Source organism: Neofelis nebulosa, chromosome 6 (assembly GCF_028018385.1).
Source record: "Neofelis nebulosa isolate mNeoNeb1 chromosome 6, mNeoNeb1.pri, whole genome shotgun sequence".
Lineage (NCBI taxonomy): Eukaryota > Metazoa > Chordata > Mammalia > Carnivora > Felidae > Neofelis > Neofelis nebulosa.
This window is the reverse complement of record NC_080787.1, coordinates 45,648,727-45,676,154: the sequence shown is the minus strand read 5'-3', so window position 1 is coordinate 45,676,154 and position 27,428 is coordinate 45,648,727. Positions and strand designations below refer to the sequence as shown.

Sequence of the window (27,428 nt, the reverse complement as noted above, 5' to 3'; positions counted from 1 at the left end):
TCAGCCTCTTTGCCAAAGGGCATTGCAAAGATGGGAGAATACTCAGGGGACCCCTGCTTTTGAATCGGATAGGAAAGGAATACCTTGTTTTCCACCAGCCTCAGATACATACTCTGGTTTGGCATGTGCCCCTGGAATACATGGACTCTAGCTCTCCATGTAATGATATACTTAACTATCCTATTAGAACTTCAAAGCTCATCAAATAGTCTTAAAAATGTGCTAAGAACCCTTAATGAGGCCTGAAGCCTTCAATTAAATTAAACTGAGAAACAGAAGCCCTGACAGAGGTGCCAATTTGTAACTATCTGCTGGTCCGGGATTAGTGAACAGTCTGGGCTATAGCCAGGGTCGGTAGGTGTGTGTGTGTGTGTGTGTGTGTGTCCACAGTAGCCAGAGCTCTGGCCCCACTTCCAGTCCAGAAGAGTAATTTTTAAGAAGGGGGACCCAGTGGTATGGCTCCCTCCACAGAGTGAGTCCCATACCATCCCACCCCTAGGTGAGTTTAAGAAAAGGGGAGGGCCCAGTTTTAGTGCAAGGACACATAGGCCCCTTGTTCCCCAAGAAGACTTAGCTTTGATGTCAGGGCAGAGTGCCAGGTAGAGGAGAACCCTTGGGTTGCAGCCTCTTCTTGCCTGGAGGTGTGGGAGGGCAGCCAGGGGAGGGGATGTTAGTCAAGGGAGGAGTGCTGACCAGTTTTGCAGGTTCATTCCTGAGGCTGGGTGGTGAGGACAGGTGGAAAAGGTGGCAGTGAAGACCAAAAAAAAAAAAAAGATGAAGCACTGGCTCTGTCCCCAGTCCTATGAAAGAAGGAACTGAGCAGCAAAGATAAATGGCCTTTCTCAGTCTCAGCCGGCAGCCTGGACATCCCAGCTCCAGACTTGTCCCTTCTCCGTGGCCCCACCAGGGGGCACTGCAGCCTCTCTGAGGCTAAGAGGACCAACTGCTCCCCCCCCCACCTTTGGACCCATGCCCAGCCCAGCGCTGGCAAGGCTCAGCTGGGCCATGCTCATCCCCCAGATTCGAGCTGCCATCCTGCTGCCCTCTCTAGGGCATGAAGCTGTGGCTGGAGGACACAGGGAGCCATGGAGAAAAAAAAAATGTTTTATTTTATCAGAGAGCCTCTGAAGGCACCTGGTTTCTGTTGAATATAAAAAAAGGCATAAAATGGCAACTGTACAAGGTGCATGATGGGTAACAACAAGGCAGGGGGAGGAGAGGGACACGGAGATGTGAGGGGAGGAGGCACATAGGGAGAAGGGGGATGGAAATGTCAGACTGGACTTTGGAACAGACAGTCCTGCCCCCTCGCCACCCCTGGTATAGGCAGATGAACACACACACACACACACACACACACACACTCTCTCTCTCTCTGAGCCCAGGAGTCTCTGCTTCCCCTGCTCAAGCAAGGATCAGTCAGAACCAAGGTGGGGGGAGGGGGGCAGCCCTTGAGCAGATGCAGAGACTGTAGAGACTGTATCCCTTCCCTTGATTCTGACCCTCAGGCTCACAATGTCCCCACTGTCCATCCACAGAGGTTCCCTCCTCAGGGCCTGGACACCTGGGCCCAGAACAGGCCGTGAGAAAGAAGAAGCTGGCTAGCTAGAAGAGAAAACCTCCAAACTCCTGCCCGTCCCTGAAGGAGAAGAAAGGGGGCAGGAGCAGGCGGCCACTGCAGTCCTTCTATCCATCCATGGTCACACAATTGACCGGAACAGGAAGGAGAAGACAGCCCCCAGTGCCAGGCCCAGAGACAGAAAGAAGGCCATGATGGCTCCAGCTGTCTCTGCCTCAGCCGGCTTCACTTTCCTAAAGGCGGGAGGGCAAGGCTTCCTTAGAATGGCCCCTACCCCAGCCCCACCCAGAGTCTCTGGGGTGGGGAGACTTGCCTGAGCACAGAATTCTGCTGCCAAGCATCTTACTTTCCCACCCCCAATCTGGCTTTTCCCTCTTGCGGGAATGTGTACTGGGGTCTGTCTCCCACCTACCCACATTTCCGCCTAGGTACCCCGGGTGTCCCACCGCCCACCACCCACCACTACCCCTTCACCTACGTGCCTTACATGCCCCTCCAGGATCAGGGAGTCTCCTGTTGCCCTCTCTCCCTTCACTGAGCATCCACTGCTGCAGCTCTAGACCCTGCCTGATGCCACCAAGGTCCCCACTCACTTGGGCCCGAAGCACATGCAGAGACTGGCGAGGTAGCCATTGGAGAAGGCGAAGGCAGCCATGAAGATGATGAACCAGGCGTCGTGCTCGAAGACCACAGCCAGGTACCGGCGGGGCTGGACATTGCACAGCAGCAGCAGGGGCACAAACAATATCCGGGCCAGCACCAGGCTTGGCAGCCAGTGGCTGTCCTTCCCAGGCTGCGGAGGAGCAGGTGGTACCTCAGCCGGGGCTGGCCCACAGCCTCCACTGGGGGCCCCTTAGGATCTGGATTGAATCTGGTTACCCTTAGGGCATGGTGATTGGGAGGGAGCATGGTTGAGCCTTCTGGAGTGCTGGCAATATTCTATATTTGACCTGGGTGGTGATTATTCAGAGATGCATGCATGTTTACGTGTGTGTGTATTCATTAAGCTGTACGCTTAAGACCTGTACAACTTACTATGCATAATGTCTTGGTTTAAAAAAAAAAAAAAAAAGCACGCTCCCCTTACCACCACACTATCTTGGTTCCCTTTCTGCATCTCAGGCTGGACTCTTCCCTCTCACAGGGGCTGGGTGCCACCTTCTACCACTTACCCACGTAAATATAGCTGTGAGGCTCCGGCCCAGCCAGTCGAAGACATTGAAAGTCAAGAAACAAGACACAGGAATGAAGTAGGCTCCTGGAAGAGGAAAAGTAGATTCAGGGATGGTTATTAGGTCCAGAGAGACAGATTTAGCCTCACTGGGGCTCAGTTTCCCCAGCTGTAAAACAGAGAAGATGCTTCCAGCCCAGGGAAGGGCAAATGGGCCAAGAAGAGTCTAGTTGGGGAGACAACAGCCTAGGATCCCCCACTCCCTCACCCCCAATCCTGCTCTAGCTCCTGTCTGTCCCCATCCTGGGAACCCATGGTGTCCTCACCCCAGGCACTGTTGCCCGCAATGCTGGATTGGACCTCAGCAGTCACAGCGGGAAACATCCCAATGGTGACCGTGAAGATGAAGCAGACGGAGAGAGCCGGGACTAAGATCTAGAGGAAAGGGACCCAGGCCCGTGTCTTCATGGCGTTGTGCATTCAAAGAACCCAGAATCCCCACCCCCGACATACACACACACACACACACACACACACACACACACACACACACGAGAATCCAGGAGAGAGGCCAGTATCGGGTGGGAAAGGGAGCGGATGGATAGTGTACAGGTCGGGAGGGGCAAAAGGAGAGAATGAGGGTAAAGGGCAGAGGGCAGAACACCCATGCCCCACATACGTTTCTGAGGATGGCTCGGATAGAGTGGCCTTGGTTGGTGGACTCAGAGTTGGGGGCTGGAACTCTGGACTCCTCTTTGTTTGCTTTTAGGTCCTCTCCTAGGGGGTGACAGGTTGTGGAAGCATCAAATTATAGGTAGGACAGGACAACAGGAGATGACACAAAAGGGGGTGGACACTCCTTACCAGTGCACAGCCACACCCTAACACCTAGCCCAGACCTCCTGTAAATCCCACAGCATGGGTCCAGCGGTCCTGACCTCTCCCAGGAGACTCAGGTCATGTTACAAGAAACTGAAATCACTTCCCATTGCTCTCAGACATTCAAGGTCATCCGGAATCCCCCCCCCCCCCCAACACTTTATTTTTCCCAGTTTTTATTTCCCGTTGTTTTCCTCATCCCAGCCCTGGTCCATCTGGCCTCTGGCTTGTCACTGCCAGCAAAAACAGTATACTCATTCTTGCCCTCTGTGCCCATGCTGCTCTCTCCAGGGCAGGCCACCCTCCACCCCAGCTTCTGTGGGCTATTCTGACCTTTACTAATGAGATCCAACTTGGTCTCCTGCTCTCCAGGCCCTTCAAGCTTGAGCTGCTGGTAGTAACGGTAGAATTCCTACCAAGAGAGGGAGACAGTGGAGGTGGATTCAGTGGTGGAAGCTCCAGAATTCCTGCCTCGCCCAGGTCTGGGTCTCAGAACACCATTGGTCTGAAGCCCTGGACCCCCCACCCCAGACCCCAAATCTGGCTTTCTCCATTTGCTTACCAGTCGGGGCAGGCCTAGGTAACAGATGATGGCCAAAACGATAACCCCACAGGCCGTGATAAAATAGCCAAAGGCACTTTCTGACAGCTCCGAGCCACCTGGGTGGAGGGTGTGCAGAAATCAAAGACCAGCCCCACCCCTGTCCCTTTCCCCCAACAACTAGGCCAACGGGCAGATAGTAGGAAGACTTACTGGCGATGGCGCAGATCATGGCCACCGAGGCGAAGAAGCCTGCCAGGCCCTGGCCACTCATGATGGGGGCAGTGTAGCTGGTGGGCAGGAGGCCAGCCAGACCAAACAGGCTGCCCTGCAGGATGGCACCGAATGCTGGGGGCACAAGGTGGGCATCAGCAGGGGAGGGGAGAGCAAGGTGGGACTTGCTTCTGCTGGAGGTGGCTGGGGGCCCGTAGGAACACAGGTCCCAGTGAGTCTTAACACCAAATGACCCTCTCTGCCCCTACTCCCAGCCCTGGTCCATGTCTGCTCTGGCCTCTTGAATCATTGACTACCCACGGCATCCATTTCCTCCAGCGGGAGGAATGGGCTCCTTCCTGGCTGACTGTGCTTCTGAAAGAAGGGTGGGGGGATCCAGGAAGATCTCTGCCCTAGGCCTGCTCCCAGCCCTGCTTACAGTTAATGAGCATGATCTTGATCATGGTGATGACGAAGAAGGGCACGGCATCCAGATGCACCTTTACCAGGACAGCAGTGATCAAGAACACCAAGAGGATGGCTATCAGGCTGCCCAGGATCCGAACAGACTGGGGGATCCTAGGCCGAGGCAGCAGAGGGACAAGAGGTGAGGCTGCAGGCTCAGCACAGGGAGAACAAGAGGCAGCAGGGGGTGGAGGGGGTTGGTCAGGCCAGGGGCCTGGACACTCACCTCTGATGCAGGAAAGAGTTAAGGCAGGTGAAAAACAGCAAGGGCAACATGGCACATAAGGTCATGACATTGTTGAAGAGGGCACTGAGATAATTCCGCTCTGGGGAGGGTACTGTGGGGGTGGCTGAGGGCTGGAAGTCCTTGCTGTTTTCAGCAGTGACCAAGGACATATTCTGGGTCTCGTCCAGGCGGTTTGTGAAATACTGTGTGGGTTGCAGAGAGAAGCGGTGAGACTTCTCTCCCAGGGCCCCCAAGAACAGATCCATGCCCTACATGCCCAGTGGACATGTCCCCCTGGAGCCCAGTCCCCCCAGTCTCACCCTAGTGGCTGTCATGAAAAAATTCCACGGGAGCAGCGTCCCCAGACCCAGCATGAAGAAGATAAGCCAGACGGCTTTGTACCTGAGGACAGGAGAGGAAAGAGGGGCCTAGTGACCCACTACTCCACCCTCCTTCGCAGACCAAACTTAAGAGCTCCTCCCTCCCCAATGTTCAGTCTCTCCAATTGTCCCAGGGCACAGGCATCTGTGCCCATGTGCACAAGTCCACCGATGGGTTTATGTAGAAGGGGAAGTGTCCAAGGGTAGGGAAAAGGGCACAGATATGTCCACAGGGAGAGTAGGGTCAGGGACACAGGACTGAAAGGCATGGCCAACAGGACCTTGGTTCTCAGCCCCAAAGACTCGGGGGACCCTGCAGGCTTGGGAAACAGTGTGACCCACACATCCGGAGGTGGTTTTGGAAATCTTGCTGAAGGCTGGGGGTAGGCGGGTGAGGGAGAAAGCAAACAGCAAGTGTCTCCCACCCCCACTGGGCAGGCTGGAAGTGATTATGCTGTCTGGGTAGGGACTGTGTGGTTCCCCAAAGAGGATTCTGAGGTCAAGAAACTCCCAGACCATTCTGGACCTAGTGGGACAGGAGGGCGGGGTGACTTGGGGTGGCTGGGAAGCGAGGGAGCTGTTTTTTCCCTGGCCCAGACAAAACCAGCTTTGTAGGTCACACCACATAGGGTAGGCCAGGAGGTATCAGGCCACTGGACGTCATCTGGGCCCCAAATAGTAAATAAGTGCCGCCCTAGCTTCGGCCAGGGCATTGCCCCAAGCCCTACACTTCAGGGCCTGTCTGGGATGGCCAGCCTTCCCCAGGGGGCCCCGAACCCTCCTACTGTGGTCTCCAGATGTGTCTGTCATATCTTCCCCACAGCTAATGCCCGCTTTCTTCACAGAGATGGCAGGGACAAAGTCCAAGGCAGGGAAGAAACAGGTCCAGTTAGAGTACAGGGCCCAGCCTCACACAGGAAAGGCCCGGGTGAGTGCCCCAAGTGGGGAGGTCTGAGCCACTGCAAATGCAGCCTCCCTCCACCCCCACTCCCTTTTATCCTCCGGACCTTGAAGAACACAGCTAAAGGCTCGACTCAGAGGTCCCGAATGAAGGGAGAAGCTCCCAGACATGGCTGTGCAGAATACATGGTCAGAGCGGGGCTGGGGGAGGGCGCCAATACATGGAGATGGGAGAGGGGTTCACAGAACTGCCACCAATGGTGAGACTCTGATAGCACAGGCAGCCTGGAAATGGAGGAGACAGGGACGGAACCAACCTGGGGCCTGTACTTACTATGTCTCCTTAAATTCCCTCCCATTCAAATAAACCTTACCTCAATTTTACAGGTGGGAACAGTCCCAGAGAGATTAAGCTAAGTACCTGAGGTCCCATAGCCAGAAGTGGCCTACTTCTGTGGCCTCTGGCACACGAGGGAGACCGGATTGGCAGTGGAGAGGGGATGAGGCTGGGGGGCCTGGGCTGAAGGAGTTTTGGACCACAGGCATGGCTTCATCGATTCTCTTGGGTCCTAGACTCCTTGGAGGGCTTAAACCACGCTACAGCCTCTCCCCCCTGCAAATACGTATGCATGATCACCATTGTGGGTCTAACTGAAAGGAGCATATAGGCTCCAGAGGCGGGGAAATGAGAGGAAGGTCAGTTCAAGGACCAGGGTGGGCCAGGGTCATCTGAGGCAGGGCCAGGCCTGAGGGAGAGGGCAGTTCTGCCAGATGTGCTCCGGAACTAGGGGTGCCGCCAAAGATTTCCCCAGAGTGATGGGAGGAGGAGCTGGAAGCTGCTGGCTGGCTGGAGAGCAACAGTGGAAACACTGAGAGGCCAGGGAGGGGCTGCCGCCCACCCATCCTGGCCTTCCCCACAGGCCCCCCAGCTAAGACACGCATGGTCCCCACCCCTCGTGCAGGCCTGACTCATAGCTACTTTGCTGGAAGACCAGGCAGCAGTGGAAACCCCAAATTCCAAAGGACACCACACCCAGCCCCCTGGAGACCCATTTCCACTCCCCTGGATCCCCTGGCCCAGGTCCCCCAGTACCTGTCCTGAGGCTCGTGACCGGTTGTCATGGTGACGGCGTTCTCAGTTTTGCCTGGCCGATAACTCCCACCTCCTGGCGTCTGCTGGGGGCAGAAGCAGTGTGAGGCCACGTCTTGGCCCTGCTTCCCCATAGGCCTCTTTAGACTCTTGTGGGGTAGGCGGCAGGCAGGGTTCACAGAGCAGGCAAGCTGGAGAGTCCACAAGGACCCCCTCCTGGCCCTGCCCCTGAGGACTGCTCAATCTGACCCCTCTGACCAGCCCTGTCGGGCCCCCTGCCTGCTCAGGCTCTACCTGGCTCCCGGCCTGGCCACCGCTATTTTTATCCAGCAGCTGAAGCAGTTTGTAAGCTGGGAAACGGGAGAGTGGCGAGCAGGAGAGGAGGAGGAGGAAGTATGAGGGAGAGGGAGGGAAAGACTGGCAAAGAAGGCAAGGAAGAGGATGAGAGCAGTCAGGGACAACGACAACAGACAACAAGGATAATGGAAGGAGCGACAGGAGGAGGGAAGCAGGAGTCAAAGCAAAGAGGGCGAGGGGAGGGAAGGGGAGGAGGGAGGGCACAAAACAAACAGATATGCAGCAGCAGCAGCAAGAGCCACAGGGAAGAGGACAGAAGCCAGGCCAGAGATGCCTCCCCTGCACCAGGCCCCTCTCTGCAGGTCTGACCTTCACACCCTCTGGGGGAGCCCCTGCGCTCATAGCAGGAGTGGGCTCTGGAGGGCCTGCGCCCTGCTGGAGGCACCCCAGACTCCAGTCTCTCTGCTGGCAGCCCTTGAACCTTCCTTTCCAGTCACTGCCCAGGGGCTTCCTAGTTCCTGGCCAGTTTTCTAGGAAAATACTTCACCATGCATGTGGGGACACAGCCCTTCCCACAACCACCCTGGCCCCTCCCCGACGCCCAGTCCTGTCCCCAGGGTTACCCCATCCCCCCTCAGTTCCTCTTTGACTCACTCCCAGGTCCCTATCCTCTTCCCCTTTCAGAGAGCAAACTTGAAAGGAAGACTGGGGGAGCAGGGACACAGGCCCGACTGACCACATTGTCCCAAAGCTCCTAGCCCACCCCCTCATGATCCCTCTCCCGCTTCCCGCTCGCGCAGGGCAGGCGCCCTGGCACCAGATCAGACAGCTTTCCCTTTGGATGGCAAGGAAAGCCAGGCAGGCGTGTGCTGGCACATCCCCCACGTGCAGGCCCAGCTCTGGAGCCAGGTCTGCTGTTTGGAGTGAGGACCTGGGCCTGGGCTAGGGCGAGCACTCACCGGATGCCCAGACTTGCCAGCAGAAGGGTCAGAGCAGAGGGGGCCTGGGCAGTCCCTGGGAAGTGGTCCTAGCTCAGGCTCTGGCAGCAGGCCTTGTCCATGGGCGCCCCCTGGGTAAGGGTCCAGAATGAAGAAAGTGGCACAGGGCATATGGGGAGAGAACCCCCCAGGCCTTGCCGTGGGAGTTCTGGGCCCCATTCTGAGAAGCCTCTCACACACACACAAAACCAGGAGATAAAAACTGCTCCTGTAGCTAGCTTGGGAGATAAGAAACCCAGCAGCCTAAGTAGGGGAGCTGGGGGTGGGGGGGCAGAAATCCCAGGTACAGCCAGTTCCCAGCCTGAGACAGACAGATACCGACAGTTACTTCCAGGGACCCTGAAATCTTCAACCAGCTTTTCTATCCCTCCTGTTACTGCTCTCAACCCCTCCATGGGTGAACTCCAGACTCTCCCAAGGCCTTCCTTAGCGCCCCAGCGCACCCCTGTGTTGTAGAACAGGGACAGGAGGAGCAGACCCACACACCTCCCAGATGGGAGGCAGAGGTCTTCCTTTATTCATTTTCTCAACAAATATTTACTGAGGACCTCTGCATGCTCTCCAGGCACTGTTCTAGGCACTGGGGACAGAGCAGTGAACAACACTGTTCATGTTTCCAAGAGGGATGGGGGCAAGAGGGCTCCACCCTGGAGGGTGGGGAGAGAAGGCTCAGGACTCAGATTTTCTATTAGGTAGCAAGGAGGGGAACCCCCAGCTTCACACTTCAGCACACCCCATGCTCCACCCCCCTACCCCCACAGGTAAGATTCCTGGCAGTAAAGAACTGGGAGGTGGGGTGGAGAGAATAGAGTATCTCCCCTTTCTTAGTAAAATCTGCCTTAGGCTCAGAGAAGTATTCATTTCTGTCCTCTCCCCCCCAGCTGTGCTCCCATCCTGCCCACATCGTAACAGTCAGCTGGCCAGCCCAGGTGTTTTGTTCTTGCCTGCCTTTGCCCAGCAGCAACCAGGGATTTGACACCAGCTCAGCATCTGGTGTCCCTCCACCCCACGCCCTGGCCTGCCGGGATGGAGTTCTGAAAGCAGCCACCCAACTGAGCACCTCTCCTCCTTTTATACCTATCTCCGTCCCCCCTCCAGACCCCCAGCGCCTCTCATGCACCCCAGCTTCCAGACACATCTTTGCAGTAGCATCATATTCTCTACTCCCATGGAGTTGCATATGGGGCCAGCCACTACCTGCCCTCACAACCACCCCTAAGCTAGCACTAAACTCTCTCCGTTGAACAAATGGGGGAGGCTGAGGTTCAGAGCGGTTGAGTCACTTGCCTAAGGTCACGGAGCTAGTGAATAGGTGAGCTGGAATTCAAAGTCAATGTGCAGCTCATCCTAGCCTCCTTCTGGGGCCGGGAGGTAGGTAGAAAGGCTGCTTCTCAGCTAGCCCTTTAAATTGGGAGATGCGGGTTGGGGGGGGGGGCGGGTTAAGGTGCGGGCGGCATCTCCAGCCTGACAGGAGCCTCAGGTGTAAGGCAACCCCCCTCCAATTACACACACATCCTGGCACCGAGAGCTCAACAGGCAGAAGGACAAGTGGGAGGTTACCGCGAGGAGTGGGCAAAGGGGCCGCCCCAAGAAGGCTGAAGGGCAGGGCTGGGACCAGCCCTCACCCAGGCTGCTCTTCCCCCCCCCCCCCCCCCCGCCGACGGAAACCCGCGGTGTGTGTCCCTGTCCTTTCTAAAGATAAGGAAGGGTCCTCTCAAGGAGTAAATAAGGACGTGCCCAGGAAGGGGAGGCCAGGAACATGAATTCGGCCAATAAAAGGCAGAGGTTAAAGAGACAGCTCCTTCACCTCCAAGGCACGCGCCCTGCCCTCATCCCCATTCCCACCCCCACCCCTCCCAACACAGTTACCGGCGCGGCTCCTCTCCTGTACCAACTAGACTGATCGAGATTACCCATCTACTCGCCCGCCCCTTGCGGAGGTCAGTTCGGCGACAGCCGGTTTCAGGCCCAGGAACCAGGCCGCCCACGCTCCGCTCGGGTCGCGATCTCCTCAGAGTCCCCACGCGCCCTGGCCCTTGCGCGCCACGTGCAGCGCGGCTCCGCACGCTCCACGCCGGGGAAGCGGGGCCCCCACCCGGCGTCCCCTCCGCGCGCCGCGCAGCTGCCAGGCCCAGCCTCCCTGCCCCCGTGGCGGCGGGAAGAGACGCCTCCCGCCCCGGCGGTGCCCGGTTCCCCCCTATCCCGGGCCCCCGGCCCGAGAAGCACCTGCTAGCTAGGAAGGAGTCCTACCGCGCCGAGATCCGCGCGCCCTCTCAGTAGCTTCCCGCGCCCGCGGCAGCACATTGAAACCCGCCCTCCGCTGGGCCCGCCCCGGCCCACGTCCGCAGCCGCAGCCCGCCCCCCCCCTCCGCCCTCGCCGCCGCGGCCCCGCCCCAGCTCCCCCACCCCAGCAGCTCGGGACGTGAGCTTCGCCCCCCCACCCTTTTTTTCGCCCAGCTACGCCCAGCCGGGGCTGCATGGCCCATACCTCGAGCTATTTCTGAAGATGGGACCTGTGGGCCCCGCTACACCAAACCCTGCCCCGTTATGAAGCACCCGGGGCCGGAGAATACAGCCCCACGCTGGGTACCCCTAGTCTCCTCCGCGCTGCCGCTCCAGAAACTCCTACAGAACCCGCGTCCGGACGCTCCTTGCAGCAAACCTTCGGCTCAGACCCGTCCGGACGCCTTCACGTCCATACTCCATCCCAGATGTTCCGGTATAACTCCCCGAACCCCTCCCACGCCACTTTCTCCTACACTGCACTTTTTTTCCTTTTCTGCGCGGGCCTCTTCCCTTCTCAGTGCCACTTTCTTCCTTTCCTTTGCTCCCCCAACCCCCATGCCGGAGGGATCCCTCTGCATAATCAGTATAATCAGTGACCTGAATGGTGGGTTTTCCCACCTCTAACACACAGACCTGAACACCCACACACAAACACTGTGCCACCCTCAACTGTGATAAGGAGGGGGATGTGTGTCTCTGTGGGGGTTGCGGGGGAAGGGGTAGTGGCATAGGTCTGTAGGCCCCTCGAGGTTCACTTTTTCTAAATCCAGAACTTTGGAAACGCTGAGGAACAGTTGGAGATGGTAAGAGAAAAAGCCCAGAATAGCCTTACATCCTGCGTGAATCCTATGGACCCGATACTCAGAGGCAAAGGCCAAGCCTTGCGGAGCCCCACATCCTCCACTGGCTGAGGAAGGGGGTGGGCATGCTGGGTGGTCAGTCCTTCTTGTACCTCCAAGGGAGGCAGAATGATTCTCTCCCATTTTGCTGGTCAGTAAATTTGGGGGAAGGAGAATACGGCCCCTATAGCTGCCCTCAGTGCTGGAGGACAATCTGAAGGCTGGAAGGGTGTGAAGACAGAAAATCCAGTCCAGCATACCCCACCCTCCCCAACTACCCAAGAGACTCGTCCCCTGAAGAAGCTTTGGACACTAATTAACAATTAGCATACTACCATCATAAGAATAAGGTAGAGTCACCTTCTTGCCAGAGAACAGACTGGGCCCTGAGAGGAGGGGTAGCTTTTCTACTTAGGATCAGTGACCTGTCCCCAAGCTACTCCAGAAGGAATGTTCTCAGCCTCCTGGCTCTGTGCTTCACAGAGACATAACACACCATCATCCCCCAGCCTTAACCAAACAGAGGGCAGGAAGATGGGTAGGGTGGTGTTTTTTTAGGCACTGCCCCACGGCTTGAGGGCAGCTTCATGTCTGGGTCTACCCACCCCCATTCCCATCCTGTGTTTGTCCAGTCTCTCGCTCTTCCTCTCCCAGCCCTCCTCTCCCCTCTTCCTTGGCCCCTGTCTCTCTCCCACCTTCATTTCCCATCTTTGGGCCTGTGGGGGTGGCAGGCCTTAGTGGTCAGACAGACCCTCCAGGCATGGCCAGGCTGGTAGCCAGTGGCTGGAGTTGTGTGCAGAGGGGGCTGGAAGTGGAAAGAAACTGGAGGGAAGTGGTGAGGGTCCCAGGCCAGACAGTGGAAGGCTGTTTCCTCTCCCCACCCCCGCTGAGGCCTGGCCTGCTCACTAGATGGCAACAGCCAGGGCTGTTATTGCTGGAGAGAAGCCCATCTGGCAATCACCCTGCCTGGGCCCCCAGCCAGCATCCACGCCCCTTCGGGGCTACTTCCCTGGCCAGAGATGGTTGCTGGGTGCCAGGGCCCTCTGCTGGACATCCTCAGGGCCCCAACTCACACTGGTCAGTACTGGGAGTTTTTCTGGTCAGGCCCAGCCAGTCCTGTCGCCTTCTGCCCAGTCTTAGGGCTTTCTCCCTCCCTGAGTTCCCTTGGGTCACTGACAACAGAAGTAGGGTAGGAAGGGCTGAGTCAGCTGCACCCCCACCCCCACCCTATACTCCACTCTAGTTGAGACTGTCCGTAGCTCCAGACTCCATCCTCCCATTCCAGGCCCCAAGCCTGCCCCACCATCTCACACACAGCCCTCTTTTCCCCAGCCCTGTGTCCATCTGTGTTTGCTGGAAGCGTGTTTGCTTGGCTTGGCTATTTGTCACCAGCACCTGTCTCATGACTGTGCGTTCTCAGTTGTTGTTTGTGACTCTCTGTCCCTGCCCTTGTGGCAGGGTTGGGACTAGAGAGAGGCCAATGAGGCACTTGACTGCAAATTTTAAGGGACTTGACTCCAAAAAATTCAGGAATCAAGATAAATAATATTTTACTGTAGTCTTTAAAAAAATCAAAGTTAATGCAAAAAAATCTATGATGAACCAAACATCAACATTTAAAATACAGGAGCTCCTGGGTGGCTGAGTGGGTTAAGTGTCTACCTTCAGCTCAGGTCATGATCTCCTGGTTGGTGGGTTTGAGCCCTACCACTGGCTCTCTGCTGTCTGCGGGGAGCCCTCTTCAGATCCTCTGTCCCCCCCTCTCTCTGCCCCTACCCCCCACAAAAAGTAAATAAAAACTTAAACAAACAAACATTTAAGATACAGAATCCAGCCCTCTCACTTCCCTCGCCTTCCTAGTGGGTGTGTGTACTCCAGGATGGGAACGAGGGTCAGGGTTTAAGATTTGAGGTTCACTAGGTCTGGGCTTGGTCGTCTCAGACTAATTTCTCGGGCCTCTCCCCCTACCCTTTGCTCCGGGCAGGTCTCTGACCTTGGGGGCATCTGTATACGGTTAGGGCGGCAGGGGTGGGGAAGAAGAGTCGTGGTGGGGGCGGCCTTCCAAGTCTGATTAAAGGCTCCCCTGTACTGGAAACCGCAGATTCCGACACGGTTGATATCCCCCAACTAGGGCCGCACCAGCACCTGTCCCTGCCCTGGCGGCGCGGCGCGTGGGAACCGCGCAGACCCCGCCCCACTGCGCTGGAGGCCCGCCTCCGCTCCCCGCAGTCCTGCCGGTTGGGAGCCGGGAGTGGGGGGGGGGGGGGGGCGGTACGGAAATCCCCTGGCCCGGGTCCCCCTCGTGGCCTCCTTACTTCGGGGCTGGGGCCGTGGCCGTAGCTCGCGGCCCGCGCCGGGTCACACCGGCCTCTTGCCGGGCGGGAGACGGGCTGCAACGGGCTACCCCGGCGGCTTACCGCCCCGCACTCCGCGGCCTGCTCCGTCCCTCCTCGCGCCGCGCCACTCCGCCACTCCGGGGCGAACGAGGCCGGCCGCAGGGAAGGCCGGGAACAGGCGAGAGAAAAGGTGCCCCTGACCCCAGAGGGGAACGAGGTTAGGGGACCACGGGCTGAAGCCCCCTTCCCCCAGGTCGCCTTCCCGAGAGGGGCGAGCACGTGCTCTGATTTTGAGGGCGCCAAGAGGAAGCATATGGTGCCGAGAGGGGTGGGGAGGTGGGGGTCCGGCGGAAGGTCCCGCGGGGCTGGAGTGGGGGCGCACAGCTCTAGCGTCACTTCTTCCCAGGGGCCGAACTTCAGACTGGTGTGGGGACCGTACGGGGATCCTGAGAGGGGCCCGCATCCCTCACTATCCACCCCCCCCCCCAACCTAGAGCCTAAGACTCGCGGAGGGAGGGAGGTGGGAGGGAGGACTGTTGCTTGGGAACAATAAGCAAATTACCCGGAGGCTGAAAGCAAATGAATCGGACACCTCTGATTTGACCCCTTAGGGGCTGCTCTTTGGGGAGGAGGAAATAATGAGGTGAATGCCCATGGTCACCTCCACTCCCAACCGCCCAGATCTCTTAAAAGGCACAGTGCCCCTCAGGAAGCATTTTTGCTCTGCTCCCCTGGGTGGCTGCCGGCAGGGCCCCTTAGCAAACAAATCTCCCTCTTCCCACGCCGCTAGGTGAGCGGCCCGAGGAAGTTTTCCTTCTTACCTTGAGCTGGCCGGCCAGACCTCTAAATCGGACCCAGGACTGCTGGGTCACGGGGTGACATACTGAAGTTGCGCAAGAGAAACGATCTCCAGGAGATGAGGACTGCAGGACAATGGAATAGGAAGCAAAAGGGAGCCGGGAGTGGTTTTCCCCCTCCCACCCCCTGGCCACGTTAGACTGTTTTTCAGTGTAGGAGCATGGGTGACACAATTTTCAATGGTATCCCACGAATTCAAATGAGCAGATATTTATTGAGCACCTGCTGCGTGCTGGGCTTTGGGGCAAGACTGACCAAATCAAGGTTCTATTATTTGAAGGAAAATCCTGAGTCTGAAGGACAGACTGTCTGGGTTAAAATCTCCCCTCTCAGATAAGTTGTCAGTTATCCATGGGTGAGGACTGTCCCTCACTGGAACTCAGGTTCCCATTTGCCCGGGATGGGGGTGGGGGAGCAGAGTCACTCCCCTCATCCCCCCCTTTCCCCTCCCAGCCCAGATGCGATTAGGAAAGGTGTCTTGGAAGGAGGAGTGCAGGGTCGCGTAAGATCAGTTTTCTGCTAGATGCTGGGTATCCTTCCAGTCATTCCTGTTGGGAGTGGGGAGGCATTCCTGGTCAGACCCCTCTTTGTGCTCAGTCCCCCACCGCGTCTTCTGCACAGTGGGTAGGCTGTGCTCAGTGGTGGTGCCAGGACTGTCTTGCTCCAAAAGAATGGCTTTTGATGACACAGCCAATATCAGGGATCGCAGCCTCATTTTGGGGGAGCTAGCCTCTCCCTCCTCTCCTGGCCAGCCACTCTGGAGACCTCCTCAGCGTCGGCAGGGCGGCTCTGGCTGAGGATGAACAACAGACAGCCCAGCAAAGCTTCTCGAACATCCTGCGAGCCCAGGCGGCGGGCCAGTCGGCGCAGGAGGGGCAGGAGGTGCCGGCGGGCCAGGCGGGTGGCAGGCAGCAGCAAGCGGGACATCAGGGTTCGAAGCAGCAGTGGGAGCAGTGGAGCGGGCATGGCTGGGTCAGCGACTGCGAAAGCAATCCAGACTCTAAGCTTGCCCCTTTCCTGCTCCCTCCTCACCTGGCAAAAACTGGGGTGGGCAGGTGTCCCCCCACTCCAGTTTATACCCTCATGCTCCCCCCACTTCAATTCCTGGGTCATTTTTGCTTTCCAGAAGCCCTTTCTCTTGGCAAGGTAGCTGGGGCAGGAAGGTTCTTACCACAGTGCAGATGGACACATTGAACCAAGGCAAGAGCAAAACTGAGGCTAGGACCCACAATTTGCCCTTCCCAGTCTCCAGGGGCTCCTCTAGTTCCCTGGACATCCCCCCCCCCCAAGTCAGTTCCACCCCTCCTCAAGCACATCCTCAGTCTCAACCCAGCAGGAGTTCTTCCCTAGGCAATTGTAAATTTTCCTCCGAGGCCCCTTGATCCACCCAGACCTGACACTTCCTACCTTCCCAACCCCCCCCCCCCCCAACCCCACCGGGCAGCAGCTCTCACCAGTCAGAACTGTTGCTCAGAATCAGTCTCTGGCTGAATTTGCCTGCAGGGGCACAGCCTCCCTGGACCCTACACGGCGGCCCCACCCAGTTCAGCCCCACCCTAGGACCGCTTGCCTGGGTGGGGGGGATTAATGAAGAGACAGCTGTGTTCTGGCACCTGGTATATTGAGGGCAGGGGGCAGCTGGCTCGGAAGAAGTAGAAGGAGCACATGCAGGAATTTTTCCTGCTGGGTGTAGACTTCAGAGTTGGAACCCAGACTGTGCTTTCTAAGGGTGTGACTGTCGGCGCATTGATTTTTCTGGTCTCTAGTCCCCTCCACGGTTGTCTCAGTAACTGGGAGTACCTGGAATGGAACGATGTAAGAGACCCACTTGCCCAAACCTCAGAAGCGGGAAGGCTGCAGCCCAGACACGCCAGGCATGCTATGGCAGGGAGTGACCGAAACAGGGAGAACAGGACGGCAGGACGTGGGCAAGCACCGGGGGTAGAGGAGTGAGGTCACAGTCCATCTGACAGTTGGACACAGCTCGGTGACACTCCCAGCCACTTTAGGACCCTCTTCACTCACTTTCGCCCAACACGAAATGAAGTCTCATGAGCTAGCGAAATACAGAGACAACCTGGGGTTGTTTTGTTTTTGAATACCACATCCTCCTACTTCGTAAAATGGGTACACGTTTTGCCTTTCTGGACCCAGAAGAGAGAATGGCCATGAAAGCATTTTGTAAACTTCACAGCTTTGGGAACAGTTATCGACATTCCATCACCAGCCTCCATTAGCATCATCACCATCTCTAAAGCCACCTAAGAAGAAAGAAAACCTAACCGTCAGAAAGGCCCTCCCACTTCTGCCTGGAAGAAGCAGGGAGAGGAGCTCGAGTTCAGATTTATGGTTTAGTCCTCCTCTCCTTCCAGTTGCTGCCCGAGGAGGTGTGCTGGTCATGTGTCATCCTTGGGCCATGGGCCGACACGTGCCAATCCTGTGAGCTCATGACCTCACTCACTTCTTACTTACTACCATTATCTGGAGGCTGCTTTTAGACAAACAGGCTTGAGCAATGGAACGCAGAAAGGGCCACAGTGAGGGGCACCTGGGTGGCTCAGTCGGTCAAGCATCCGACTCCTGGTCAAGTCACGATCTCATGGTTGGTGAGTTCGAGCCCCACGTGGGGCTCCACACTGAGCGTGCAGAGCCTGCTTGAGATTCTCTCCTTCTCTCTCTGCACCCCTCCCTGCCCCAAATGAATAAATAAACTTAAAACAAAACAAAAGGGCCACAGCGACCACTTGGCTGAATACAGACCGGTCTATCAGGCCACCCACCCTGAAATATCCATAGGCCCTAACTGACCCATAACAACTAGGCACAGGTACCAAAAAAGGGAAAACTCCTTGTCACCATACCTCCTCACTTTCCCTCCTTAAAAGCGGCTCCCTCCCACTGCCTTGTTGTAGATAGCCCCTCCTCTGCTGTCCAGCCAGATGCTCCCTTGCGGTGTGTTCACTAAACTTCTCTCCCCTTCGTTCTGCCTCAGGTGAGTTATTTCACCGCCTGCACCACTGGCTTCCACCCAATCATCACTCCACATTTGGGGGCCTCCGTCTGATCAAGAGACACCCCATTCAGGCACCACACACTCTGCAGGAGAGCTATTATAACCATTGTACAGATGAAGAAACCGAGGTTCAGAGTGGCTCACTTAGCCAGAGTCCTACCACAGATAAATGGCCTGATCTCCCCTCAAACCCGCCCCTCCTTCAGGCTTGCCCATCTCTGTAAATGACAACTGCAACTTTCTAGTTCCTCTGGCCGAAATCTTGGACGTTATCTTGACCTTCTCTCTTCCCGTCACAGTTCACTACCCATATGAGTAAATTCTGGCACCTCTGCTTTCAAAATATCCAGAATCTCACCACCTCTCACTGATGTCACCGTGACTACCCTTATCTGAGCATTCATCATTTCTCACCTGAATTACTGCAGTTGCCTCCTAACTGGTGGTTCCTGCTTCTCTTTTCCACACAGTGACCAGGATGATTTTCATGAACGATGGCTCAGGGGTGCGTGGGTGGCCCAGTTGGTTAAGCATCCAACTCTTGATCTCAGCTTAGGTCTTGATCTCAGGGTCATGGGTTCAAGCCCCGCATGGGCTTTGCGCTGTTTTAAGTACATTTGTGCTTGAAACGAAACAAAAAAAAAAAACCCATAAATCAGATCCTGTCTTCTTTCTGCACAAACAGTCCAGTGGCTCCCATCTCAGAGTTAAAGCCAAAGGCTTTAATCGCAACCTACAAAGCCTTGGGTGGTCTGACCTCACCTAACTTCCTGACTCAACTTCTATCCTTGTTTCTCTCATTCTGCTCCAGCCACACTGGCCTCCTTGCTGCTCCTTAACTGTGCCAGATATGGTTCTGCCTCAGGCCCTTTGCACCCACTGTTCTCCTTCCCACAAGGCTCTTTCTCCAGGTATCCACGTGGGGCTCTATCTCACTTCTTTCAAGTTTTTGCCCATATGGCACCTATCCATCCTGTTTAAAATTACACCCCTTTCATCCCATCTCCTCTGTCCCCTCTTTATCCAAATCTCTGTTTTACTTGTCTCCACAGCAAATCATTTTCTGACATGCTATATATTTTATTTTACTTCCTTATCTTACTGATTATCTGCTGCCCCCCACCCCCACCCCAGAGAACGTAGGGACTTACATCTGTTTTGTCTGCTGGTGGTCCCCAGTGCTTGGCAATAAACTTTCAATGTAAAGAATGACTCAGTGAAGGTTCTGTGATGGGTCCCAAACTCAGACCTGCTTGTCCAGAGCCTGTGCTGCTGAGCCCCAGAGCTCCTTTGATCTGCGTACACTCTTAGGATGTGAGACCCTGTTTGCCATGGAAGCTGGAGAGAGCCTTTCAGAGAGGCGAACCAATCACATGAACCCAAGGGAAAGGAGTCAGACCTGATGGTTCCCTCTGGGAACCTTCGAAGTATGCAATTTTGAGGGAACCATGAGTCTCAACCAAGCACTGACCCGCATAAGCAGAAATTGATGACCTCAAGTAAGTCACACTTCCCCTCCAACCTCAGTTGCTACAGCTGTGAGATCCTTGGACCTTGGACCTGGAGTCAGATGCCTGTCCCATCCCTCATCCTTGTCCTCGTCCCTTCCCCTATCTCCCCGCTCCCTTCTCCGCCCCGCCCCCCCCAGCATAGTGAGGGACTCTTGGACCTAGACCAGTGAGGCAAGTAAAGGAAACAGGATGTTGTCTCTGGTAACAATGGGGAACCTCAGAGGTGGGGGGGGGGGGCAGTGAAAAGGGAGGTGGGGGAGGGGCAGCAGCTGCCAGGACCTGGGTCTAGTCTTAGTTTACTCTCTACTCCCTAACCCCCTGGGATTAACTCCCCTGTCCACCTCCTTCCCACCTTCACCTGGATTAATCCTTCCCTATGCCCATCAGCCTGCCCCAGACATTTTCTCCAAGGCAGAAAAGCAGGGGCGCTGCTAAGGATTTCCTCAGCCTTTCCTGGAAAGATAACCATCCTCTCTGGCAACGGAGCTACCACAGAGCAATTCCTCCCAGTTCCTGATTTAGCCTTGTGTAATGGATCCTGCCTGCACCACCCTCACCTCTGCCCCCCACCCTCTGCTGTTGGGAAGAGGCCAGAAACTTTGAGGAAACTGGCCAAACCTCCTGTTCCTTAAAGTCAATTAAAAAAACAAAACAGGATCTGAGGGCCAACTTGTGAAGTTTGTGACCCCTGGAGTCCTCCTCCCTGGTCTTCTTCCCAGAGCCTCAGGGGTCTCTAGAATGCTTTTGGGTAATTGGAGCCATTCGTGTCAACCACAAGCACCGAAGTGCCAGTGACCGTGTGCCAGGCCTGTGTCAGTTGCCGCCGAGGACACGGGACAGATCCACGGAGAGTCAGCAGATAGTGTGAGACAAGCATCTGGGTAGACCGGGGGGGGGGGGGGGGGGGGGGCGCGGCGGTGAGAGTTGCAATGTAGTTAGTTTTTTTTTTAAGTAATCTCTACACCCAACATGGGGCTTGAACTCACAACCCCGAGATCAAGAGTCTCACGCTTCACCGACTGAGCCAGCCAGGCACCCCATATAGCTAATGGGTTCTTGGGAGACCAGGGACCGCGGGGCCTTCCGTTCTTCCCACCCCTTTCTGCTTGTCCCCATGCAGGGGTCCACAGCACTCCACTACATGACCTCCTCTGCCACGGCCTGCACAGAGAGGTGAAGAATGGATTTACATGCTGGCTCTGGGACCCTCTGTCAGGGCCTCCGGGGACGCCTGAGCGGACTGTGCACTGCACAAGTGGGGATGGGGATAACACCGTCTGGAGCTGTGCTGTGTGGTGGCCCCCTTCTCTAACACGGGAATTGTCACCACTCCTGCCTCTGACAGGATGGAGACATGGGAGAACATGGTCCAGAACTGGCTCTAGAAAGTGTCCAGTAAACAAGAGTTTCCTTCCTTTCATCATTTGGGTTTTACCTCCCAGTACACCCTATGTCTGAGGCCAGGGCAGCTGGCTGCTTCCCGAAGGTCTGCTAGGGGGCACCCTGATGTTCACGACCAGCCACTGAGAGTGGATGCTGGGCCTCAGTTAAAGCTTGAAAAATCGATGGAATTTTCAAGTCTCCTTCGGGCCCCGGCCCCTGGCTCTGTCATCTTTCACTGTCCTGTTGCCCCTCTGGGGGATCAGCACTGGCCTGGAGCCTCCCCATTCGTGGGAAGTTGAAGGCAGTGCCCACCCCCAAACAGGTGTTCTGAAGAGAAGCCAGGGGCGCCTCATCAAGGGCAGGGGTGCTGAGGGTGCAGGTGCTGAAGAGCAGGTGTGGAGGCCAGTCAGGGGTGGGGAGTGTCGGGGTTGGTGGGGGGGAAGGGCAGAGCACCAGCCTGGCACTGGGAGTTCAGCCCTGTTACCTAGCACAGCTCCTCTTGGCTTGTGACAATAGTCACTCAACTGTCTGAGTGGGGCCGTTGTGAGGCTCTGAGGCCTGGGAGAAAGTTTCGGGTACTTGCAGCACCACTGAGGTAAGAGATTATGCACTTGGGAGGGGACAGTCCCACGACCCATGACCCGTGACCACCGTCCGTTCTTCTGCCCACCAATTCCAGGCCAGGATAGGCTCATGACCAGGCAGCCAGGCAGGAGGACACATATTAGACATGCTTATCAGGCATGGAGGAATGGGTCAGGGAGTTGAGCGTTGCCGGAAAGAGTAGAGCTGACAGGTGGGACCCTACCCTATCCGCAAGAACAGTTGCTGTGGCCAGGGGGAAGGCGGCCCAGAGAGGAGCCTGTACAGAATGCGGCCCATTGTCCCCGCTGAAACAACTGTCACTCTCCCCAGACTCAGCTGACAGGACCTAAGGTGGGGGGGTGTGAGCTGCACCCCTCTGGTAACGCCTCACAGGGAAGTCAGCTGTTGGCACAGGACAGCTGCTCCCTGGGCAGCAGGAAGGAGGGGTGGGCACCAAGAGGCAGGAGTAGGAGGTAGGGAAGGACACGCCTGGCACATTTGATGGGTGGAGGGACAGCAGAAAAACCCACAAACCCCAGGCGTAAATCTAACAAAGACTGAGTGAGACCCTAACGGTGAAAGCAAACACCATTTTTACAGAGGGACCAAAAAAGAAGACCTGAACATACGGATTAATGTGCCTGGTAACAATGGTCAGGAGAGTATCATGTTATACAAATGTTAGTTCTCCCCCACATTACTCTGGAAATTCAGTGTGATTCCAATTAAGATCCCAACAGTGTTGGTTGCTTCCCTTTCTGGAATTGAGTAAGCTGATCAAAAAATGTATATGGAAGGAGTGCCTGGGGGGCTCAGTCTCTGAAGCATCTGACTTCAGCTCAGGTCATGATCTCACAGTTTATGGGCTTGAGCCCCACGTCGGGCTTTGTGCTGACAGCTCGGAGCCTGGAGCCTGCTTCGGATTCTGTGTCTCCCCCTCTCGCTGCTCCCCCCCCCGCTTGCACTCTGTCTCAGTCTCTCAAAAATGAATAAAAGTAAAAGTTAAAAAAATTTTTCTTAAATGCATGTGGAAGAAAAAAGGACCAAGGAGAAAAAGAAGAAAGGATACCAATCTGGCCCTACAGATACTACTCTGGCCAATCTAATAATATGGGAATTAAAACGGTGTGGCAAAATGCAAACATAGACACAGTGGCTAAGGAACAGAATAGAGAATTTAGAAACAGACCCCAGAGTATATGGGGCAGAGGGGGAGTTTCTGCTCAGAGGAGAAGGGACGGGGTTGGAGCACAGGGTCGGAAATGGGGCTGGGACAGTTGGCCCTCCATGAGGAAAAGATAAGTGTTGACCTGTTGCTGTACCAACTACAGAAATATATCCCAGTAGCATTAGAGATCTGAATGTGGAAAGTAAAACTATATAATATAGGAGCTGATCTTTAGGAATTTGGGATAGTAGACGCTTATTTGTGTCATAGAGTTTTATAAACTTTTTGTGTTATCTTCACAATTATACAAAAGTAGAGATAATAGTATGACGAACTCCCACGTATCAATCACCCAGCTTCAATAATAATTCAAAAACTTTCAATTAACACAAGACACTCACAACAAAATGACAAGACCGTCCCTCCCAGACGGGGAGAAGACATTTGCAACCCACATACCTGGAAACGATTTGGTATCCGTCATAAACAAAATACTTCTATAATCAATAAGAAAACAGCACCAACAACAAGGAAACCGCAATAACAACAAGGAAAATGAACAAAGGTCACGAGCAGGTCATTTCCTGGAAAGGAGACACAAGTGACCCATACGTGTGAAAAGTTACTTATCTACACCAGCATAGGGGGAACTGCAAACGGTATCTGAAAGGGTTACCGTTCTGCATCTCTGAGAAGTAGATGAAGAGAGAGCTAATAGGCATGTTTTATTTTATTTATTTTTTATTAAATTTTTTTAAATGTTTATTTATTTTTGAGAAAGAGAGAGAGAGAGACAGAGCGCGAGTCGGGGAGGGCAGAGGGAGAGGGAGACACAGAATCCGAAGCAGGCTCCAGGCTCCGAGCTGTCAGCACAGAGCCCGACGCGGGGCTCGAACCCATGAACTGCAAGATCATGACCTGAACTGAAGTCAGACGCTCAACCGGCTGAGCCACCCAGGCACCCTGGCACCATCATTTTAGAAGGCACTTTGGCAATATCTGGTGAAGCTCGAAACACACATTTCCCTGGAATCCAGCAGTCCTACTTCCAGGTGGAACTCTAGAGAAATGTCCACAAATGTGCATAGGGAGATGTGTGCAAGGATATCCGTTGATGCTTTTTGCAACAACAACAACAACAAAACACACAGAAACAACCAATGTCCACCAATAGGAGAACAGAAAAGTCAACTTTGGAGCACCTGGCTGGCTGGCCCAGTCAGTGGAACATGTGACTCTTGATCTTGGGGTTATGAGTTCGTGCCCCACATCGGGTGTAGAGATTACCTAAAATCTTTTAGGGGCCCTGGGGTGGCTCAAGAGCTGGATGCTCTTGCTTTCCTCTCGGGTCACGATCTCACAGTTTGTGAGATTGAGCCCCATGTCTGGCTCTGCACACATGGCATGGAGCCTATTTGGGATTCTCTCTCTCCCTCTCTCTCTCTGCCCCTATGCCCCTCTGTCTTTCTCTCTCTAAAAAAAAAAAAAAAAAGTAAAAAAATAAAATCCCTTTTTTAATATTTATTTTATGTGGGGGGGGAGGGGAAGGGCAGAGAGAGAGGGAGACACAGAATCCAAAGCAGGCTCCAGGCTCTGAGTTGTCAACACAGAGCCTGACGCAGGGCTCGAACCCATGAACCTTGAGATCGTGACCTGAGCTGAAGTCCGACGCTTAACCAACTGAGCCACCCAGGTGCCCGAAATCTTTGTTTTGTTTTTTTTTTAAAAAGAAAAGAAAAATCACCTTCATCATAAAATGGAATACCATACAACAGATAAAATGAGTGCACTAACTCTCATGTATCAACAGGGATACGTGTCAAAACATGATGTTGAATAAGATAAAGCCAAGTGGAAAAATGTTATGAGCCAAATTATATAATTTATGTAAAAATTTTATTTTATTTTATTTTAAATGTTTATGTATTTTGAGAGAGAGAAATAGAGCAGGGGAGGGGGCAGAGAGAGAGGGACGCATACACACAATCCCAAGCAGGCTCCACGATGTCAGTGCGGAACCTGATGTGGGGCTCAATCCTATGAACCGTGAGATCATCACCTGAGCCAAAATAAACTGACTGAGCCACCCAGGTGCCCCTATGTAAAAATTTTAAATATATGAGCATTAGTATATACTTTTGTAGATACATACCTATGTAAAAACATAGGAGCAGGGGCGCCTGGGTGGCTCAGTCGGTTGAGTGTCTGACTTCGGCTCAGGTCATGATCTCACAGTTCGTGAGTTCGAGCCCCGCGTTGGGCTTTGAGCTGACAGCTCAGAGCCTGGAGCCTGCTTCACATTCTGTGTCTCCCTCTCTCTCTGCCCCTTCCCTGCTCATGCTGTGTCTCTCTCTGTCTCAAAAATAAATAAACATTAAAAAAAATTTAAAAATATAGGAGCATCTGGGTGGCTCAGTCGGTTAAGTGTCTGACTTCCGCTCAGGTCATGATCTCACGGCTGCTGAGTTCAAACCCCGCGTTGGGCTCTATGCTGACAGCTCAGAGCCTGGAGCTTGCTTTGGATTCTCTCTCCTCTCTCTCTCTCTCTCTCTCTCTCTGTCTTGTGGCCTATCTCTCTGTCTCTCAAAAATAAATGTTAAAAAATTAAAAAAAAAAAAGATGCACCACGAGATTAATGTTTCGTGCTTGCTGACAGAACATCCACTCTACAGTAGCTGGATCAAGGAGTCCTTTTACCTTTCAAGTCTTATTATTTAAGAAATACAGACGGGGGCGCCTGGGTGACTCAGTCAATTGAGCGTCTGACTTCGGCTCAGGTCATGATCTCAAGGTTTGTGAGTTCGAGCCCACATCAGGCTCACACACTCACAGGGTGTGGCTTGCTTGGGATTCTCTCTTTCTATCATAATAAAGAAATAAACTTAAAAAAAAAAGAGAGAAATACAGGTATGCCTGGGTGGTTCCGTCAGTTGACTCTTGATGTTGGCTCGGGTCATGATCTCATGGATCATGAGATCAAGCCCCAAGCCAGGCTCTGTGCTGACAGCATGAAGCCTGCTTGGGATTCTCTTTCTCCCTCTCTCTCTCTGCCCCTCTTCTGTGTGCGTGCTCTCTCTCTCTCTCTCTCTCTCTCTATCAAAATAAATAAATAAATATTAAAAAAAGGAACATCTGTGATTCATGGGAAGAGGTCAAAATATTAACAGTAATAGGTGCTTGCTTCACAGGCGCATTTACTAAAGTTGGAACAGTACAGAGATTAGCACGGCCCCTGGGAAGGATGATATGTGAAATCTTGAAAAAAAATCAACATTAATAGAAGTTAGGAAGAATTAAAAAATTTTTATTTTATTTTAGAGAGAGAGAGACACACCCCCCCCCACACACACACACACAGAGTGTGAGTGGGGGAGGGACAGAGGGAGAGGGAGACACAGAATCTGAAGCAAGCTCCAGGCTCTGAGCTGTCCGCACAGAGCTTGATGTGGGGCTCGAACTCATGGACCATGAGATCCTGACCTGAGCCAAAGCCACCCGGGCCCCCTCAGCCACCAACTCAGCCACCCGGGCGTCCCTGAAGAAAGTGGCTTCTTGAGACAGAAGCTGCTCCTGGTGGAGAGGCTGTGAAGACTGATGAACTGACAACAGAAGTTTTAGAATTTTATGTAAATATAATTGATAAAGCCACGGCAGGATGTGAGAGGACCGACTCCAGTTTTGAAAGAAGCTCTACCGCGGGGAAAATGCTATCACACAGCAGCACATGCTGCAATCATTCGTGAAAGGAAGAGTCAATGGATGTGGCAAACTTGACCGTTGTCTTATTTTAAGAAACTGCCACAGCCACCATAACCCTCAAGCCTCCAGCACCCTGATCAGTCAGCAGCCATCAGCAAGGAAGCAGGACCCTCCACCGGCAGAAAGATTGATTTGCTGAAAGCTCAGATGAAGGTTAGCATTTCTTTTTAGCAATAAATTAGTTTTTTTTTAATTTTTTTAAACATTTATTCATTTTTGAGAGACAAAGAGAGACAGAGCATGAGTGGGGAAGGGGCAGAGGGAGGGAGACACAGAATCTGAAGCAGGCTCCGGGCTCCGAGCTGTCAGCACAGAGCCTGACGTGGGGCTTGAACTCACGGACCGCTAGATTGTGACCTGAGCCGAAGTCAGATGCTCAACCGACTGAGCCACCCAGGTGACCCAGCAATAAATTAGTTTTTAATTAAGATATGCACATTGTAGGGTGCCTGGGTGGCTATGTCGGTTAAGCGTCCGACTCTTGGTTTTGGCTCAGGTCCTGATCTCACCGTTTGTGTGTTTGAGCCCCACATCGGGCTCTGTGATGACAGTGCAGAGCCTGCTTGGGATTCTCTCTCTCTCTCTCTCTCTCTCTCTCTCTCTCTCTCTCTCTCAATAAATAAATAAACTTCATTTTTTAAATTAAAAAGATTGTTTTTTAGACATAATGCTATTGCTCGCTTATGAGACTACAGTATAGTGCAAACCTAACTTTTATATGCACTGGGAAACCAAAAAATTCATTTCACTTACTTTATTGCAATACTTGCTTTGTTGTAGTGTTTGGAACAGAACCCACACTATCTCTAAGGTATGCCTGAGTTGGTCTCTCCAACCTCTTAGGCTTTTTCTCTGGATTTCCCTAACGCTCTTCACCTTTCTCTCTCTCTCTCTTTTTAAGTTTATTTATTTATTTTGAGAGACACAGATAGAGTGTGAGCAGGGGAGAGG

At 54.2% G+C, this 27,428-nt stretch overlaps 2 protein-coding genes and 1 non-coding gene across 11 annotated transcripts; 1 reads left to right on the top strand and 2 right to left on the bottom strand.

Moving 5' to 3' along the window:
* Nucleotides 1–1,089: 1,089 nt before the first annotated feature.
* On the bottom strand, nt 1,090–11,246 carry SLC29A1 (solute carrier family 29 member 1 (Augustine blood group)). 7 transcript variants are annotated; one of them, XM_058734107.1, is made up of 14 exons: nt 11,228–11,246; nt 8,701–8,810; nt 7,448–7,527; nt 5,395–5,476; nt 5,075–5,277; nt 4,823–4,962; nt 4,384–4,518; nt 4,192–4,289; nt 3,963–4,041; nt 3,430–3,527; nt 3,077–3,185; nt 2,752–2,837; nt 2,173–2,372; nt 1,090–1,812 (listed from the first exon to the last, which is right to left on the bottom strand). In XM_058734107.1, exons 3-14 carry the CDS (start codon nt 7,474–7,476, stop codon nt 1,701–1,703), a joined length of 1,371 nt encoding a protein of 456 aa, XP_058590090.1. In that variant the 5' UTR covers nt 7,477–7,527; nt 8,701–8,810; nt 11,228–11,246; the 3' UTR covers nt 1,090–1,700. The 7 variants fall into 7 exon arrangements, with proteins under 7 accessions (XP_058590090.1, XP_058590089.1, XP_058590096.1 ...); XM_058734106.1 differs by lacking the exon at nt 11,228–11,246 and adding an exon at nt 10,966–11,091; XM_058734113.1 differs by lacking the exon at nt 11,228–11,246 and adding an exon at nt 10,990–11,006 and having other exon boundaries at nt 7,448–7,530.
* Nucleotides 11,247–15,252: 4,006 nt separating this feature from the next.
* MYMX (myomixer, myoblast fusion factor) lies at nt 15,253–19,476 on the bottom strand. 3 transcript variants are annotated; one of them, XM_058734119.1, is made up of 3 exons: nt 19,223–19,476; nt 16,672–16,858; nt 15,253–16,038 (listed from the first exon to the last, which is right to left on the bottom strand). In XM_058734119.1, exon 3 carries the CDS (start codon nt 16,022–16,024, stop codon nt 15,770–15,772), a length of 255 nt encoding a protein of 84 aa, XP_058590102.1. In that variant the 5' UTR covers nt 16,025–16,038; nt 16,672–16,858; nt 19,223–19,476; the 3' UTR covers nt 15,253–15,769. The 3 variants fall into 3 exon arrangements, with proteins under 3 accessions (XP_058590102.1, XP_058590103.1, XP_058590101.1); XM_058734120.1 differs by lacking the exon at nt 16,672–16,858; XM_058734118.1 differs by lacking the exons at nt 16,672–16,858; nt 19,223–19,476 and adding an exon at nt 16,513–16,631.
* A 6,415-nt stretch (nt 19,477–25,891) lies between these two features.
* On the top strand, nt 25,892–25,994 carry LOC131515593 (U6 spliceosomal RNA). Its single transcript, XR_009263653.1, has one exon. It is a non-coding gene; the product is annotated as a U6 spliceosomal RNA (small nuclear RNA).
* Nucleotides 25,995–27,428: the final 1,434 nt, after the last annotated feature.

Excerpts from the sequence above, each read along its gene's own strand:
- SLC29A1 (XM_058734107.1), bottom strand. The coding sequence starts at position 7,476 with ATGACAACCGGTCACGAGCCTCAGGACAG. Across the intron at positions 4,519-4,822 it reads CAAGATCATGCTCATTAACT|CATTCGGTGCCATCCTGCAG; the intron begins GTAAGCAGGGCT and ends TTGTGCCCCCAG. Across the intron at positions 3,186-3,429 it reads TCCGAGCCATCCTCAGAAAC|ATCTTAGTCCCGGCTCTCTC; the intron begins GTATGTGGGGCA and ends CCTTTCCTCTAG.
- MYMX (XM_058734119.1), bottom strand. The coding sequence starts at position 16,024 with ATGCCCGCTCCACTGCTCCCACTGCTGCTTCGAACCCTGATGTCCCGC.